At 38.5% G+C, this 16,372-nt stretch overlaps 2 protein-coding genes across 4 annotated transcripts; both read right to left on the minus strand.

Annotated features, from left to right (window-relative positions):
- Positions 1-444: 444 nt before the first annotated feature.
- LOC145229061 (CUB and sushi domain-containing protein 1-like) lies at positions 445-13,044 on the minus strand. 3 transcript variants are annotated; one of them, XM_080094316.1, is made up of 17 exons: positions 12,746-13,044; positions 12,511-12,602; positions 12,032-12,232; positions 10,627-10,824; positions 10,127-10,273; positions 9,036-9,251; positions 7,085-7,279; positions 6,554-6,751; positions 6,027-6,233; positions 5,557-5,757; positions 5,172-5,369; positions 4,671-4,877; positions 2,875-3,078; positions 2,347-2,550; positions 1,548-1,751; positions 1,017-1,226; positions 445-685 (listed from the first exon to the last, which is right to left on the minus strand). In XM_080094316.1, the coding sequence occupies exons 2-17, from the start codon at positions 12,575-12,577 to the stop codon at positions 672-674; spliced, it is 2,871 nt and encodes a 956-aa protein (XP_079950442.1). In that variant the 5' UTR covers positions 12,578-12,602; positions 12,746-13,044; the 3' UTR covers positions 445-671. The 3 variants fall into 3 exon arrangements, with proteins under 3 accessions (XP_079950442.1, XP_079950441.1, XP_079950440.1); XM_080094315.1 differs by having other exon boundaries at positions 1,017-1,223; positions 1,548-1,754; XM_080094314.1 differs by having other exon boundaries at positions 1,548-1,754.
- A 1,034-nt stretch (positions 13,045-14,078) lies between these two features.
- Positions 14,079-16,313, minus strand: LOC145229216 (E-selectin-like). Its single transcript, XM_080094514.1, has 5 exons — positions 16,122-16,313; positions 15,570-15,776; positions 15,094-15,324; positions 14,537-14,732; positions 14,079-14,224 (listed from the first exon to the last, which is right to left on the minus strand). The coding sequence occupies exons 2-5, from the start codon at positions 15,598-15,600 to the stop codon at positions 14,197-14,199; spliced, it is 486 nt and encodes a 161-aa protein (XP_079950640.1). The 5' UTR covers positions 15,601-15,776; positions 16,122-16,313; the 3' UTR covers positions 14,079-14,196.
- Between the last annotated feature and the right edge of the window lie 59 nt (positions 16,314-16,372).

Below are 16,372 nucleotides of genomic sequence, written 5' to 3' on the forward strand. Positions count from 1 at the left end.
GAACAAGTTCTGCATTTAAATGCCTTGCTTTTGTTATTGTTAAATTAATACAGAGAAGAGCGGTGATAAGTTGATATTTAGCGTTAGACGCAAAAAGTAGCATAAAATATCATAGCCGAAATATAGCTTAAATCTGAAAAAAATACTTGGTTTAAATCTGTTGCCACCTATGACCTTGCTGATCAAAGAACGGGTAAACTTGCAATAATAAAACCCTGATAATGTTTAGTGTTGCTTTTACTGTAGATCAGTAACTTTGTAAGTTCAAAAGGTGTTTTGTTGGGCAGGTACCATAATGTGCTAACGGCTGTAAGTTAAATTAAATTCAGTAGTACCTTAATTTTGTGACATGGACTACTACATGATTCTCTGCCCTAAACGCTTAATCCGAGACCAGTCTGTAAAGCTTTTACGGCTGTGTGTCATTCTATGTCTTCACAAACCTCAAATGCTTCAAATTTATTGTCTCCAACAATATCTGTACACGTTTTAGGCGAAATATATGTTGGTGGTCAGTCAAGATGGATTCGGTGTCATCGTCGCCAATAAAGCAGAGTGGCAACAAGCAGAGAATCCATAAGGTTAGCGACGTTCTTTCCTTGGTTCATTAGTCAGTGTTAGTGTCAACTCGGAACGAATCTATAGATCATGTTTCCGTAGCTTGATCCAGGTTAGTTAATACTTGCTGAAAAAATAGAAACACGACACTTCGGTTTTCTGCACTTGATTTTGCAATGTGCCAAATACCGATTCATTGGCGTCGGGTTGATTTTAACCTCTTGCGCTGGTGAGAAAAACATAGCGACACTAAATAGTCACCGCGAATCGGTATTTGCTTTCCGCGACTTTGCATGTTACAATTAATGTGGTACAGTTACGATCTTTTTACCTGCTATTAGGTTTAGAACTTGTTTTTCACAGCGACAGAAGTAGCGAAGTGTGCGTTTTTTCTCGTGAGATTTTTTTGATCAATCTAAAGATGCCTGGGTAATTTTGTTGTACTGTTTAACACTTACCAACACATAAAGGTATAGGAAGAACCTCATTGCCCGCAGTGGACCGACATGAATTGACGGGGGTTCCAACCAGTATATGACCATCTTCACAGGCGTAGGTAAAAGAAGTGCCCACATTGTATTCCGTTTGTGCCCTCGGCTCAATGTATCCATTTACGGGGCTTTGCGGGGTACATGTGCTATCTGCCGCAACCGGTGCCACAGTCGCTGCTGAATAAGAATGTTTAGTTTCTAAACGGTTTCAAGCCAAACCTAAAAATTGCAGGTCTGTTTTGAGACTTCTTTCATAGTATTTAAGCGTATTTTTGTCTATCCAATTGCAAAATAATTTATCAATCTTTGAAGGATCTGTTTTAGATATGATAAATATGACTTAACTTATTTCTTAATTTTATTATTTTCTTTTGGTTGGTTGTGGCGCTTCTTAGAAAAATCCCAAATAGTTGTAGTTCGCTAATGTTTATTGCATACTTCAAAGTATTTCTTACCAATGACGCCCTCTTTTGCCATTACGGATACAGTCTTACTTACCCTCGCACGTTGCGACTTCAACAGCCACTGTGCCATCCAATAAGCACACATTAAGGCCCAATCCTTTACGCACATAACCTTCGTCGCAGGCCACGCTGAACGGAACACCGACTTCAAATTGTGTTACATCTTTTGGCACAAAATGACCGTTTATGGGTGGAGTCGGTGTGCATGTGGGCAAAGGTGGTTCTGTGGGCTCTTCAGCTGCTGAGAAAATAGCTGAATACTTTAGCGATACAGTTATTGTTATGTTATTTAGAAAGCGATCTTAGATTATTCGGATCCTGAAACATACAAATCCAAAACAGAATTTTCGAATTCACTTTAACTCTTTCACATGTTCTTGTTGTCGATCAAACACAACGATTGTGCGATAAGAACAGACGCGCAGACATACTTTGTATTTATTTGTGATGAGAAGCAGTCACATTAACTTAGAAAAAAAAAACGAAAAGAAAACTTGTGCAAAAACAGAACTGGATTCGGTGTTTCGGATTCAAAGCAAGTAAACTAGAACAATTCTAGAAAAGCAAATTGTTCTACATTGCCCATCATTATAGGTGCAGTAAATTAGTGTTTGCAAATTAGACCCTGAAGCGTTTTACATGCTGTTCCCTTCTTGATAGCTCATTTCTTTAAGGGTACAAACAATACCCATTCTTCAATATATCAAATCATAAGGTGCACATTGAAGCGATTATGGACTTGCCTTACCCAAATAATTTCTTGGTTATGCGAGTTGGCAAGACGTCCCTTTCATGCGTAAATTTGTATATAAACAAAAATTCTGACCACCTACGTTCACATTGTGGTGTTTCACCAAAAATGACACCTCCGCTTTGACACAGCCTCGTTCCTGCGTTGGCCAACGAGAAATTTTCGAAACACACGACAACGATCAGTTCGCCTTCTTGCCACTCTGTTTTGTCGACGGGTTCGATTCTTCCATTTGCAGGCACCGTAGGGTTAGTGCACGTGTTCGGGTTTGGAGGTGGAAGAAGCTCTGCGAAGTATAAACGTTTGTTTGCAAAAATAATTGATACAGAAAAAATGACTGCATTTATCAGCACAAAAGCGCGTAGCAAATTTCCTGAAGCAATATGCCATTTGTACTGAGAATTCCTGACCTATGTTTTCTTATCAGCTGAAATCTTTGATGCGTTTGCGACTAGTCATCATGGAAAGGTTACGTAAGACAAAGTTCGTTTTGATGTTCGTTAAAAAAACGCGTATCCACTAAATTTATTTTACTGTTTTTAAAAACTTTTTTTTTCGGTCCTCTGTACACAAATAAAAGACAGTAAAGACAAAAGAAAATTAGACTTACGGCAGGACTGTGTGCCCGTACTGAAAAAGCCGCTGGATTGACAAACAGGAGGTGTAGGACCTACAAGCTGATATCCTGTCACACAGCCCAACTGTACTGCCTCTCCAACTGTATACGAGCTTTGAAGATTTACTACAAAACCGTTTGCGGGCGCCGCTGGGTTAGAGCAGGTCACCGATATAATTGGCGGATTTGTAACAATTTCTGCGGAAATATAATTGATTTTAGTTATCAGTCATCAGTATTAACAACACATGGTATGAAGCAATAAAGTGTTTTAAGGCAGTTCAATTTGGCTTACTTAAAGTGACACAGTGAGTCGTTTATTGCGGTTTTTGTAACTTGTAATATAAATGATAATCAAAGTATTCGTACACTTGCATGACACCAGATCATTATTTTGCCCAAAGCAAGGTTTTTATTTGTGGAATGAAACAGAAATTGTGTTTTAAAATTCAGGTTGTCGGTAACACATTCACGTTCTGGTACATTCCACAACTGACAGTGCTTTGCAGCATTGTTCCAAGGGGCGTCATCGTCCAGCAACTTGGTTTCAAAGTGTGTGTTTTTTAAGTAGTGTATAAAACAGCGGGTTTAAATGTGCCATGCATGTTAGATTGCTTTTTGGCGTCTGAACCTATTTAAAACTAAATACATACGAGCGCATTGCACATTTCCTGAGCTAAAAATCCCATTATTCTGACAGACTGAAGGCAATTGACCAACAAGCTGGTATCCGCTGGCACAGCCAATTTGAACAGCCTCACCAACAACGTACCCCCCTCGGTTATTTGTGACAAAACCGTTTGCTGGTGCTGTTGGGTTTGAGCATGTAACTGCTACATTACGATTTGTTGCGGTTGCTGTAACAAAATGTTGTGTCATATTCTTTTATGATCGTGTGACAACTGAAATTTTAGAGTAGTCGGTTGAACATTTAATAATTTCGGCTGGTAAAGATTTTTACTTGTGCAATCACAAAGTGAGCAGCAAGTTAAATCTGGTTGTATTTTTATTTCAGAACTTTGAGTTGTTGTTTACATTAAAGTTTATTTCAAGGAGTGTTAAAGGCGATGGTGTTTTGAACATACGACTTATACTTCACCAAATATTGTTCTCTCAGAGATTTGACTACAGACTAGCTAAAAATTAGCTTTATCTTGGTTTGTGTGCAACCAACTAAACATAGGTTTGTAAGCATGTAATGCTTACTGGTGTGGTCACAATACGTATGTGTTATTTTCTTGCTGGAAAGGTTGAAAAATGTGTATGGTTTGACGTTTATGATGGGGTATAAACATTGTTGGTTTACTCTTAAGTACTCATGACTCTGCAGATAAAAATGCAGAACTGATTTTTCCATTTTTATTTCACTTTAAAATTAATGGGTTGTGTTTGACATAAAAATGTTTGATCTTTGTGTGATATTTGGAATTTGCACAAGCATTATTTTTAAGTTGTCGTGGTAATCAACTCTTGTGAAACCAAAATTAACACTTAATGCAATTGCAGGAAAAAATCTTGACTATTGTTAAAGCAAAATCTTCAGGACCAGAAAAAAACTTGAAAAATAAGGAACTTGACCTACTGCTGTACATATTACGTCCGTTAAAAGTACCTTGTATCAGTGCGTTTTGGTTATTTATTATCGTCTAACAACTTGATTTCAAAGTTTATGGTTTCTTTCTAGGCAGACTAATGTATAAAGCTGCTCGTTTAAATGTGTCATATACATAGTATATCGAACTGTTTTCGTTTCGGTAACTGAAGCAAAATTTAAAAAAACAAATACGTACGAGCGCATTGCACGTTTCCGGAGCTAAAAAGCCCATTATTCTGACAGACTACAGGAACTTGACCAACCAGCTGGTATCCACTGTTACATGATACTTGAACAGCCTCACCAACAACGTACGTCCCTCTGTTGTTTGTAACGACACCGTTTGCTGGTGTTGTTGGGTTTGAGCAGGACACTGCTACTGGTGGTGGTTGCGTTGTTAATACTGCGAAAAAAGCTTGCCTTAAGGTTTTCACTATTACAGGAATGCGTGTAAAGACGAGTTCAATACAAATGTGTGCAGAGAAAAATGCATTGCGCAAACTTGTAATTGACATTTTATATGAGACATTGCAATGAACATGATTACTGTTTGCCTTTATGTGGTTTAATCTGAAGTGGTTTGTGGAGATTTGTGAAAATTTTGTGGCTGTTCAAATTAGGTAGGCTACTTGTTGCGTTACATACGCTGAGTAATCCAAATACAGGACCTTAAAATATGCTTACTATGAATACTTACAAACACATTGAACATTTCCTGCGCTAAAAAATCCATTATTCTGACAGACTGCAGGAACTTGACCAACCAGCTGGTATCCACTGTTACATGATACTTGAACATCCTCACCAACAACGTACGATCCTCTGTTGTTTGTAACAAAACCATTTTGTGGCGAAGTCGGGTTTGAGCAAGTTACTCCAACTGGTGGTTGTGTTGCTGCGAAAATACATCGGTTTAGGTCTTAACCTAATTTATCTGATTCGGTGCATCACTATTTTGTATGTTTCACTATATTTTGCATGTCAGCAGACTACGCCAAAACTCGCGGATCAGGGCGAATGCTTCGTTCAATGGTTAGAGAAGTTTAATCAATACATAGGAACAAAGAACTTTTGATACTCACCAATGCATTGCACATTTCCAGAGCTGAAAGAACCGTCAGCCTGACAGACTGGTGGCGTTTGTCCCACAATTTCATATCCACTAACACACACAATCTGCACAGCTTGCCTAACTACGTACGTGCCTTGATTACTTGCGACGAAACCGTTTGCTGGTGCCCCTGGGTTAGAGCAGGTCGCAGCTACCGGAGATGGTTCGGCGCCTATAACGTACGGAAAGCGAGTTTATAGAGAATACTTGCAAACAGAGCCTGTTAAACATTATCTAACGAAATAATAAGGCTCCAAATATCATTGTTAAATTTGTCAACATTTTTTCAACGTGTGAATGCTTTATTGTGTAACTTGGCCTGGCCTTTAACTTGCATCTACAGATTTAATGTTTTCTTCTGTAATCAAGGTTTAGTCTCATAATAGAGTATGTTGTTGGCATGTGTTTCAACGCCTTTGCCAGCAAAAGGCTTTCACTTGCCGATGCAGTATGGAAATGGATGGTTGTATCTCCCGTTGCTTTGACATCTAAGTTGTGATTCTCCAAATATCCTTAAGCCAGTGGCGCACGAATATTGGACTGTTTCTCCCGGGTTTAGTTCTCGCATATTGGCGGGAGTCACAGTCCCACCAGCTATAACCATAGTCCCACCAGCTATAGCCACTGGTACACTGCACCTCTGTGGAGCTGCAAAGCGGTTACATAACAACGTTAAACTCAAATATTGATGTTTTCATACATGTTCAAAAACGACAAACAACATTTTTAGTCGCTTTTCAAATTTGCATTTTAATGTTATTTTTATAGAGCTACAAAAGTAATGGTAAAGCCGCTGCCTTAAACTTAGAGAATCCAAACTTCATCCGAAAGTAGTTTGAATACTTTATTCAGATCAAAGCTTAAAATTTTCATTTTGCAGACTGGACTGCAAAAAAACACATACAAATTAATAAAAATGTAATGTCGCAAATCTGCTAATACTATTAAGCTTTTAAAAATGCTTTTACTTCCGCAAAATGGTGGTGCGTTGCTGTACTCTCCGTTGTTCTGACAAACCGCCGAGCTGCTGCCGCTCAATGGAAACCCTGCGTTGCAGCTGTAAGTCACTCGATCTCCTTCTCTCCATACTTGTCTTGCCTCGTTCACTCTTCCATTGAGTGGGGCAACCGGTGAAGGACAAGTTGCCCTCACGACCACTTGAATTACTTCATAATATAAAATGTTTGGGATTTAATTTGTGAATTAAAAGTCGCGTTACTCTCGTTCGACAAACCTATGGCTGCACATAGTGCTGTTGCCAGGCATAATCCACAAACTGTTATTTTGATTAACCGGCAATTATATTTGAAATATCATTGATACCTATTTGATCTGTAATGCGTTTGCTAGTGCTGCAAGTATATTAAAACTTTCTTCGTAATTTTATTCATTTTGTTTCGTCCTTTTTTTGAAATCCACACAAAAATATAAGAAGTGAACTCATGGATACCAATGTTTGTAAATTGCGTTTGCATTATTAAAAAAACTAGACTTCTTACATGTGCAGCTTGGGTTGTGTGCTGTGAATGTTCCGCTAGCAGTGCAGGTGGCTGTGCTACTTCCTGACAATCGGTATCCGTTGTTGCATTGGAAACCAACACTTGCGCCGACATTCCATGCTGTGGTTCCGACCGGCAGAGATATTCCGTTTGCTGGCGTAAGAGGACCAGTGCATTGGACTGGTGCAATGTTCCCTGTGGATCCAAAAGTAATCGAGAAAGTGCTTATTTAACTCTAAACACAGCAAGACCACAACACGGAACGTGAAAAAGATTTGGGAGTTGGAATATTCCAAACTGGGGCCATATATAAAGTAATATTTACGCTTGTATGATTAAAACAAAATTGAGAGTTTTTCAAATAAAATAAATAACTAATGATAATAATTTATGTACATTAAGTACCTTCACACCATGGCGTTTTTTGTCAAGATCTCCAAGAAATCCCGTTTTTATTTCGTGCATACACGGTAATTACCACGAATTATAGGGATTGGGAAATGTTACCCTCTGGATTTCCAGTAAATTGTTAACAATTGTATGAGCCGATTATAATGTTGTTTTGCGGTTTTCTTGAATTTGGTCTAAAAATACTAATTTTCAAACGGCACACTGTTTGAAAAGTGGCAAAGGAGTTGCATAAGTTGGACTATTTAGTGTGTGTGCGGTGTGACAATCCCTCCAGCTATAGACACTGGTGAACAGCTCCTCTGCGGGGCTGCAAAACGATTAGAAAAATACACTTCTTCAAAACAACCTTAGACTTGAACATATTGATGTTGTCATACACTTTCAAAAACAACAAACAACATTTTGCGGACTCTTTTCATTTTCACTGTTCATTGTCTTTTCGTTCCAGGTAAAACAGTAAGGACTATTCAGTGTGCGTGACAGCGCAAAAAAATTCTAGCTCACATTTGTTTGATTCATCTTTACTTTGTTGTTTTTATGGTTTCTCAGCAACGGCATGCTGCTGCTTTTGGCTTTTGGCCAGTCTCCGATTTTCACTCACGAATGCCCCGGGGTTAAACGAAATTTTTTTTTTGGCTGTTTATACAACCCAACATTTTGCTCAGCAATTTGCGTGCTTGAATTTTAAATTCTTTGCGTTGTGCTACTCGACATTTGTGACAAAAAACAACAACAGAAATTGCTGTTGTTTTCTTAGCAAGGTAAATTTGGTATAATACGCAATTTAATATAGGCATTATAGGTTTTTCGTTCTTTGATAAGTCTTAATCCCGAGTTTGTACCACCACCAAAACCCTCTATACCAGCGGTTCCCAAACTGGGGTCCGCGGTCCTTTAGGGGTCCGTGAGGCAATTTTGGTGGGACCGCAAGGCGGGTAAAGTAATTCTATAATCTTATTTAGCGTCAGTTTGTGCCACTGAATGAGTTTAAATCAAGAGAATTGAGAAATCGACTGTCTCCATTGCTAAACAATAGCCTTTATTAAATGACAACTATCAAAAATGCAATTGTTCGCGCACAATCGTACTGCTTTTTTTCTTGTCTTTAATGTCACAAGCTGTGTTTAGAATTTAGATCATTATTATGCGCAATTTTGCATAACTAGCGAAAATCCTGCAATCAACTTTCGTTTTTCTAAAATACACATTCCAGCTTATGGACCGCGAGCCCTCGAAATAATGGCAAAGGGACCGTTTTGACAAAATAATGAAAAAGTTTGGGAACCACTGCTCTGTACGCTTTTTTTACTGGGATCTTTGATAAATGAAGATTGATATACATCTTTTAAGTTCTTTCAAGTTTGTTTATTTTAATCATTCTATTCAGTAAATGTTTGATGTTTTGAAGTTTTTTGCTCATCAATGAGGTATAGATCTATGTAATGCCACATTGTTCAAAAAGCTAGAATTCGTTTGTGCTGGCTGCGGGATATTACTCGAATGAATTAGCTAAAAAAGTAAATATTTATTAATGACTCACGTCGACAAATTGGAATAGCGGTGGAAAATTGTCCATTTGATGCGCATGCTGAAAGACGTTGCCCATCCAATGAGTAATCTCCGGGACATCCAAATGCGATGGATTCTCCCACTGCCCAGACCGCTTTGCCAGCAGGCAATGTAACCAGATTGTCTCCAGTTGGTCGCTGACAAACAGTGGGTTCCACAGGTACTGATGGTATGAACGTTGGCATGGCTGCAAAAGTGAAATTGGTTTTGAACTGAGCAAAATTTGGAGAGGACTTTTCAAAAACGTTTTCGGCAGACAACTTTTAAAGATTTCGAGGATGGTTGTAGAAAATGTTCTAAAGAACTTCGAATAAAACGGTTTACTGTGATGAATGTTGAATTAACAAATTTTGAACTTTGTAAAATATTTTATTGACTATTTACATAAACCGCCTTCGTTTGGATTTATATATATGAGCCGCCTCCGCTCAAAAACCACTTATCTTGTGGCGATTAACGATCGATCAGAGTTGTCGGCCTCGTCAGGGTTACACAAATGTTTAGAAGCAAAAGTTCGTACAGAATTGTTTTTTTTTATACGTTTACTGTTTGTTAATCATGTTATATTATAAACATTGTCAAAAGTTTCATAACGTTTCAGCGTTTATGTCACCAGAAAGCCCCATTAACATGTCAATAAAGTTTGTTTTTAATATAAACAAAAGTTTGACGGAGCCTCGTCCTGGGGCATAATTTGAACGTTTACAGAAACGCTTTTTCTACCCTGTAACCTTCGTCGCCTTCGTGTACTTAACATTGCCTCTGGCCAGGTTATCCTTTTTCGCAGGTGTCGCACACACCCTGCTCTTAAACGAACCTTTCTCGATTATAATTATGTGCTTTACTTCTGTGATATGAAATTTGCACCTACAATGTGCAAAACTGACTGGTAATGTGCAACATGGTAACCAATGCGCTTCCGTTCTGCGAAATCATAACACCCTGTAATTTTAAGTCATCATGTTGCCGCCATACTTCGTGTTTTTTTTACATTATGGGACAACAAAGTTCTGCGCGGGTATGTTTTTTGGTGCTGCGTCTCTTCTATTTCTTTCTACTTACCAATACATCGTCGTAATGAGAAGGACACAAAATATCCGGGATTGCAAATACATGCCGGTAGTTTGTAAACAGCGCACGCAGAGTTTGCAGGGCACGGCTGTTGTGTAGCGCACTGAGCTGGAGTTGCATCTGTAAGCAGGCTTCGGGCTAAAACAAAAAGCATATTGTTAAAAGTTATTGTTTCCTAAATGAAACAAATACTAAAGAAAGGAAAATATTTTAAATCTCGTTTATTAAACGGTGTTGTTACTTTTTTACGATGTTGTACTAGAGATTTTTTTCATTTATTATGAGATATTTGGATGATTTCTTAAAACGCTGCGGTCAACTTTCCGCTTTACTATTTGGATGATTTCTTAAAACGCTGCGGTCAACTTTCCGCTTTACTATGATCACACCGCCAGAATGGGAAACCGAATTGCCCACTAAAATTAATTTGCATGATTCGCGATTTCATAGGAAGGTTTTGTGTACGACACTTCCAATTATCCAATACTCACCTACGCACCCATCCGTCTGGTGCCTGAAGTAACCAGCGTTACAGGCGCAATAGTTTGTTCCCCCATATGTCACACATCTGCTATTATCTGCACAAGCGTTTACGGCGCAGTAAACCGCCACGCCTACATCTGGTGCTGGTAATACAGGACCAACCGTAGCGACTGGCCCCATTCCTCCCATCATAGGGTTATTGATACCTAAAAAATAGGCCGTAAAAATTAAAAGTTTGTTGCCATTAGCAAAATGTGTAAAGATCTAACAGCAGCAAAACACAAACAACCAGCTAGAAACGAGGTGTATAACGCCTACGCATCTGAACACAGCCGCCTAATTGCACATTGTTAATAAACACATCACCGAAAAATGTTATTTGTTTTAATTGCGTCTTCTAGTTTGTCAACTGTATATGTTTTCTTTCCTTCTGTTTTGCACCTACCTAGCGCGCGAAATTGGTGCAAAGAATTGGTTGTACTTCCGGGCAGCATGTTTTTGAAAATAATGCATTATCACGCAAGGCATTTGGATACAAATGGCATTTGACCACAAAGTAGCAATTTTGCGTGAATTCATTTCCACAATGTCCGCGAAATTCGTAGTTTTTAAATAGTGACACACCTGCTTCCTGACAAGCGTTAAACGATCAGCAATGTTTGTTTTCTCTGCATACGTGCACACGTTTTAGCCATGGAAGGTTTTTAAAAAATATTCTTACAGTCAAAATTGCCTATAAGCGTCAACGCCATGATATTGACCGACACATGCACTTTCTCCAACAATTCGCCCCCGGCCAGGTTGACTTTTGCCCGATATCTTGCTATAAAATTGTGTTTAAAAAAGCTACTTTCGTTTCATACAACTGCACCATGGTGACCATACTCGCATTCTATCCATTTATGCATGTCTTTGTTACTGTTACTTCCAAAAACCCAGAAAAGTTACATACATGTTACTATCGTGTTACTGATGTGCAGCTTATAGTTACGTTATGAACATTAATAGTGATTCAGAAGTACATTTAAATTTTACAAGTACAAGTAAGGAACCATTTGCCATATAGAAGATAAGAAAAATATATTTGTTATAGCTCGAGTTAAAAATAACCAGGTTTGGTGTCACCAAATTTGTTATAACTATGGATCACAAACACGACGTTATTGTCTCGCATAATGCCGCAGATCGCTAACTTCTGTCCACAAACTTTGGCTCTAAGTGTACAATAAATTATAAGCGAAAACTTTCCCCCGAACTTGTGTTTGGGCTAAGAGTATCTTTCATGATGTCTTTAGCTTATGGCTTGTGATTTTATTAAACGCCTAACTACAGAAGTAAAAATATTACCGGGGTGGCGTTAGACTTTAATATAAAAAATGCTGCATGCGTTTAATTGTTGGTACATGTTCTTACGGACGCATCGCGGCCCGGATCTTGGATTCCGAATCGACCTCCAGTAGGTTCCAATGCACTCCAGTACGCTTTCTCCCAAGTTTTCATACCCATTGTTACAGGTTATTGTAATCCTGTCTCCCCTGTTGTATCTTTGAAGTGTGCCTGTAGGTTGGGGCGTGTAAACTGCATTCTGCACGAAATACGGTCTGTTGCAAAAAGCTGAAACAAAAAGCTGGTGTTGGTAATGAGCATGCGAGACCAATTGTTGGTATAATAGAAAACACGAAAGCCTATTTTCATTAACAAATTCACGAAACACGAAAGCTTAATTTATTCATCAAATGCTAGTTTATCCGATATACTTTCATTTCTCGAATCCACTTCTTAGTTAATTTGACCTCCACTGGTGCCAAAACTGCAGTTACATCGAGTACAAAGGCTCGAAACTTACATTTTACAACCCTGATTACTTATTAGTGATTACTTATAATACTTACTTCGTAACTGTGCTTTTGTCAGCAAGATGAAACCTGCCAATGTCAAAACACCTAACAAGCGATTCATTTTGCCAATGCTAATTTGCCGACTTCTAAAAAACATACAATGTTATTGGTTTCAAAACAGTTGATGTATTCGCGTTGACGTCGGGTTGTAACTTTTTTCAATCTAAACTCCATTTGTCTCTATAAAACATCGTTGTTGTGTTTTGTATTGAGCAAAGTGTTTACTTACATGAATCAGTGTTACAATCTACCTGAGCCTTGGGCTCTAAAAGCGTCCGACATCCATATGTACCACGTACTCTTGACAAAATGTTGTTTTTCTGCATAAGCTAGGCCTGAAGCGGTTTGTGATTATTCTGCTTGTAATACATGAGCACATACAAGGACATTGGATATACAAATCATTTTCTTGTATGACAGCACCTTTATTCTTTCCTGAGCTTGTATTTCTATATTATGTTTAAATAGTTTTGGCACTTTAAACTGAATTCAACGACTTTAGCTTTTATCAATCTTATAAAGTATTGTACATCGATCTTTTCCCACATACTGAAGTTATGTCACTGCGCGCAATCTGCGCCATTTGACTCGTTTGCTGCGATGGCGCGTAGTTCTCGGGGCGGCCACGTCTGCCCGAAGGCAGAACGCGAGGTTTAAATAGATTCCGTGTTTGTGATAGCAAGCCCCAATCACAAACACTCATCTGACAAAAATCTTCCACTTCTGCAACTCAAAACCGGTTATTTGCGCAGGATACGAGTTTCAATTTTGGCCACTACGCAGGTTCTGCTGTCTGCAAAGTTGGGTCGAAGTTTGGCCTTGCGTTGATAGGTGTTTGTCGACAACAACGATGTAAACATGTCATTGGAAGTTGATTTTGAAATTTCCAAAAATTTTCAGTATGTTTTTGCTGTGAATTTTGGCTTCTTCTAATTAAATGTTTTAATTGTCGTTTGTAAGAATTACACATTGTTAATATGCCCCAATCGCACAACCACCGAGAATAAATTGTTTCTTGTTATCCAATAACTCTTGTTTTGCACAAATTTGAACAGCGTTGTTTGTTTTTTCGAGGTTGGTTGTTTTAGCTCTGCAAGAATAACAAGAAAACCGCTTTAGATATGTTATTCTAAAGCAGGGGTCGGCAATCCATGACACGCGTACCAAGATTGGCACGCGAGGGTGTTTTTCATGGCACGCCAACCGATTTGCGTGTTTATATTGAGTAACAATTCAACCAGTAACACTGCTTTTTTCAGTTTTCATTATGGCATTGTTTTAAATTCAACCTTACATGTATAAAACACTCTGCTTTCTCGATAACTTATTATTGCAATCTGCTGGAGAGGTTAGTTAATACATAAAAATAACAAGTAAATTGGCACGCGTCGCCTAAAAGGTTCCGAGCCCTGTTCTAAAGTATACCGCTTTCATAGCTTACGAGATTTAAAATTTCCTTTAAATATATACACTCGTTCGGTGTGTAAACAATCTGCACTTGTCGTTGAAAGCATTCCTGCATCGTAAACTGTCGTTGAAAAAAACTCAACTTGGTTGCTTTATTGTTTTGTATTTATAGAATCACCGGGTAAATACTTGCATTAATTGGTTAACATGCAGCAAGCACTTTCTAATGTAGTTTCGCAGCTTATTACTAACGACAACAAGTTGATGCATCTTTTATTCTTGTTTGTTTTCTGTTATGAGCCTGCAAATATACAAAGCAATTTTAGCAAATTTTTCAAACGCTAAATACGTTTTTAAGTGAATGGATGGCATAAGAAATTAGATTTTCTAAGTTTTGCTGCACGCTTTTGAGACCTTTCAGGAAATGATATTGGGAATCCATATTACAAAAGACTACTTTTTGTCAGTTTTAGTATTCTTCAATCAGATTTCAGCGCCTATTTTGTACTATGGCGTGCTTGGTGACCTAAAATGTGGCAGATGTTATCGTCAAAATCGTTTGCGCAGAGAACGTTATCATTTCTAGCAAGGACCAATAGAAATCTGTACTTACTTGCATGTAGGCGGTTCGACGGCCAACTGTCCACTTGAAAGACACAAATTTCTTTGTAGGCCAACAAGCTCGTATCCTTCATTGCAGGCAAACGTTATTAAGGCATTACTATTAACCACAGTTGTACCATTCGGCACGATGAATACGTTTTCTGCTAGTTCTGGTTCGCATGTGACCGACCCGGTTGCTGTTCCCTCTGTAAAAATGTATAAATGCAATAAGAGCTTTGTCGGCGATACTTGAAAAATTTGCAATACAGTAAAGATGCGACAAATTTTAAATGCACCAAACTGGGAACAATTTGCGCTTTGAAGATTGCACAAGCTGTAATAGCTAATACGTTGGGTTGTTGCGCAGTTTTTTAAGTTTGAAATAGTTTCCACGTGTGCAATTTATCTAGTAGTTTCCTATTCGAAATAATTACTAAATAACTTGTTTCCATGTAGGCAGCATGGATTGTTAAATGTTTCTCAACAATCTTCCAATTTTACTTGAATCCACACATAAATGCCTTGCCTCCGTATGGTTAACAGTACATATATGTTAAAGGTACTTACTGACGCATTTTGGCTCCTCTCCTAATATTGTCCCATTCTCAAGACAATACCGCCTTCCAGTAGTATTAGCTGAAAGCTGATAGCCAGTCACACATTCATAGGTTATGATACCATTTGGCTGGTATTCTGTTCTGTCTTCAGGTAAAATCCTTACGTTTGCCGGGGCCTCTGGTCTTTTGCAAGTCACAGTTTTTGGAGTTGTCGTTAGAACTGGGGATTTTGAGGGACTCACTGTCGAAAATGGAAAAGCATAAATTGTTGCATTAACTCATTGCCTTGATACAAAACATTAGTAACTCACTAGATTTGCATGTTTTATTCAGATTTGATTACAAAAACACACTAATGGTTGTTATTTTTGAAATCAAGAAGTGTGGACTGATGATAAGTTTAAACCCGTACCAGTATGGATGCCTTATTTTTTACTGACTTAAATCACTAAAACAGTTCTCCAACTATAAATTGTTCATACTTACGATTGCAAACTGGCAAATCTCCGAAAACCATGCCACTCTCTTGACAGAAGCGCAGGCCACTGCTGAATGGAGCCAGTTCATATCCTTGCTTACATCTATAGGCGATAATCTGAAACGGCTTCCATTCGGTTTGGTCAGGCGGCACCAGCTGTGCGTTCGGTGGCACTTCAGGATTTTTGCATGTTGTTACATTTGACTTCTGTGCTTCTGTGTCAAGATATTTTAAATAGTGTAAGTGACTTTTAGAATCATTTTTAAGTTTTGATTTTATTCGACACTTATTCAACCCATTTTGTCCCCAAGTACTTCCTTAATTTGACGATCTTCTTAGTTTACTCGCTCAATGGTACGTAACGATGCCATCTTGAACTGAACTATGTGAAGATTGCGGCGGCGAAATAAATTAACCGAAACAAATAACAATATCTTCACATTTGGTAAACTTGAAAATTATTGCGAAACATACCTATACCCACTTTTGGGACCAGACACGAACGATTTTCGCTCATACAATCCTTTGCTGTATAACTAATATAAAACTTTTTCATTTACCGACGCAAGTGGGTGGATCAGCAGAAAACTGCCCATTCGACTGGCAGAGGATGGATGCCGGTTGACGCGACGGTTCGAGTCCTGGTGGACATCCAAACTGCACGGTGTCTCCTGCTTCCCATGGCCCATTTTTAGGGTTTGAAATAAATATCAACGTGGGTAGGATGGGTGCTGGACAGAGCCTTGTTAAAGGCCCCTCTATAAAGAATATTTGCTGTTTGGTCTTTCGCTTGAAAAATCATTTCTATTTT

This window comes from Phallusia mammillata, chromosome 5 (genome assembly GCF_965637545.1).
Source record: "Phallusia mammillata chromosome 5, kaPhaMamm4.hap1.1, whole genome shotgun sequence".
Lineage (NCBI taxonomy): Eukaryota > Metazoa > Chordata > Ascidiacea > Phlebobranchia > Ascidiidae > Phallusia > Phallusia mammillata.

What these genes read in the sequence shown, in the direction of transcription:
- LOC145229061 (XM_080094314.1), bottom strand. Translation starts at nt 12,577, where the DNA reads ATGAATCGCTTGTTAGGTGTTTTGACATTGGCAGGTTTCATCTTGCTG. An exon ending in TGGAAATGTGCAATGCATTG is followed by an intron (nt 5,370 to 5,556) that starts GTGAGTATCAAA and finishes GTATTTTCGCAG; the next exon opens with CAACACAACCACCAGTTGGA. An exon ending in TGAAGTCGCAACGTGCGAGG is followed by an intron (nt 1,227 to 1,547) that starts GTAAGTAAGACT and finishes ATTCTTATTCAG; the next exon opens with CAGCGACTGTGGCACCGGTT.
- LOC145229216 (XM_080094514.1), bottom strand. Translation starts at nt 15,600, where the DNA reads ATGGTTTTCGGAGATTTGCCAGTTTGCAATC. An exon ending in AGATTTGCCAGTTTGCAATC is followed by an intron (nt 15,325 to 15,569) that starts GTAAGTATGAAC and finishes CATTTTCGACAG; the next exon opens with TGAGTCCCTCAAAATCCCCA. An exon ending in GTCGAACCGCCTACATGCAA is followed by an intron (nt 14,225 to 14,536) that starts GTAAGTACAGAT and finishes GTATATTTGCAG; the next exon opens with GCTCATAACAGAAAACAAAC.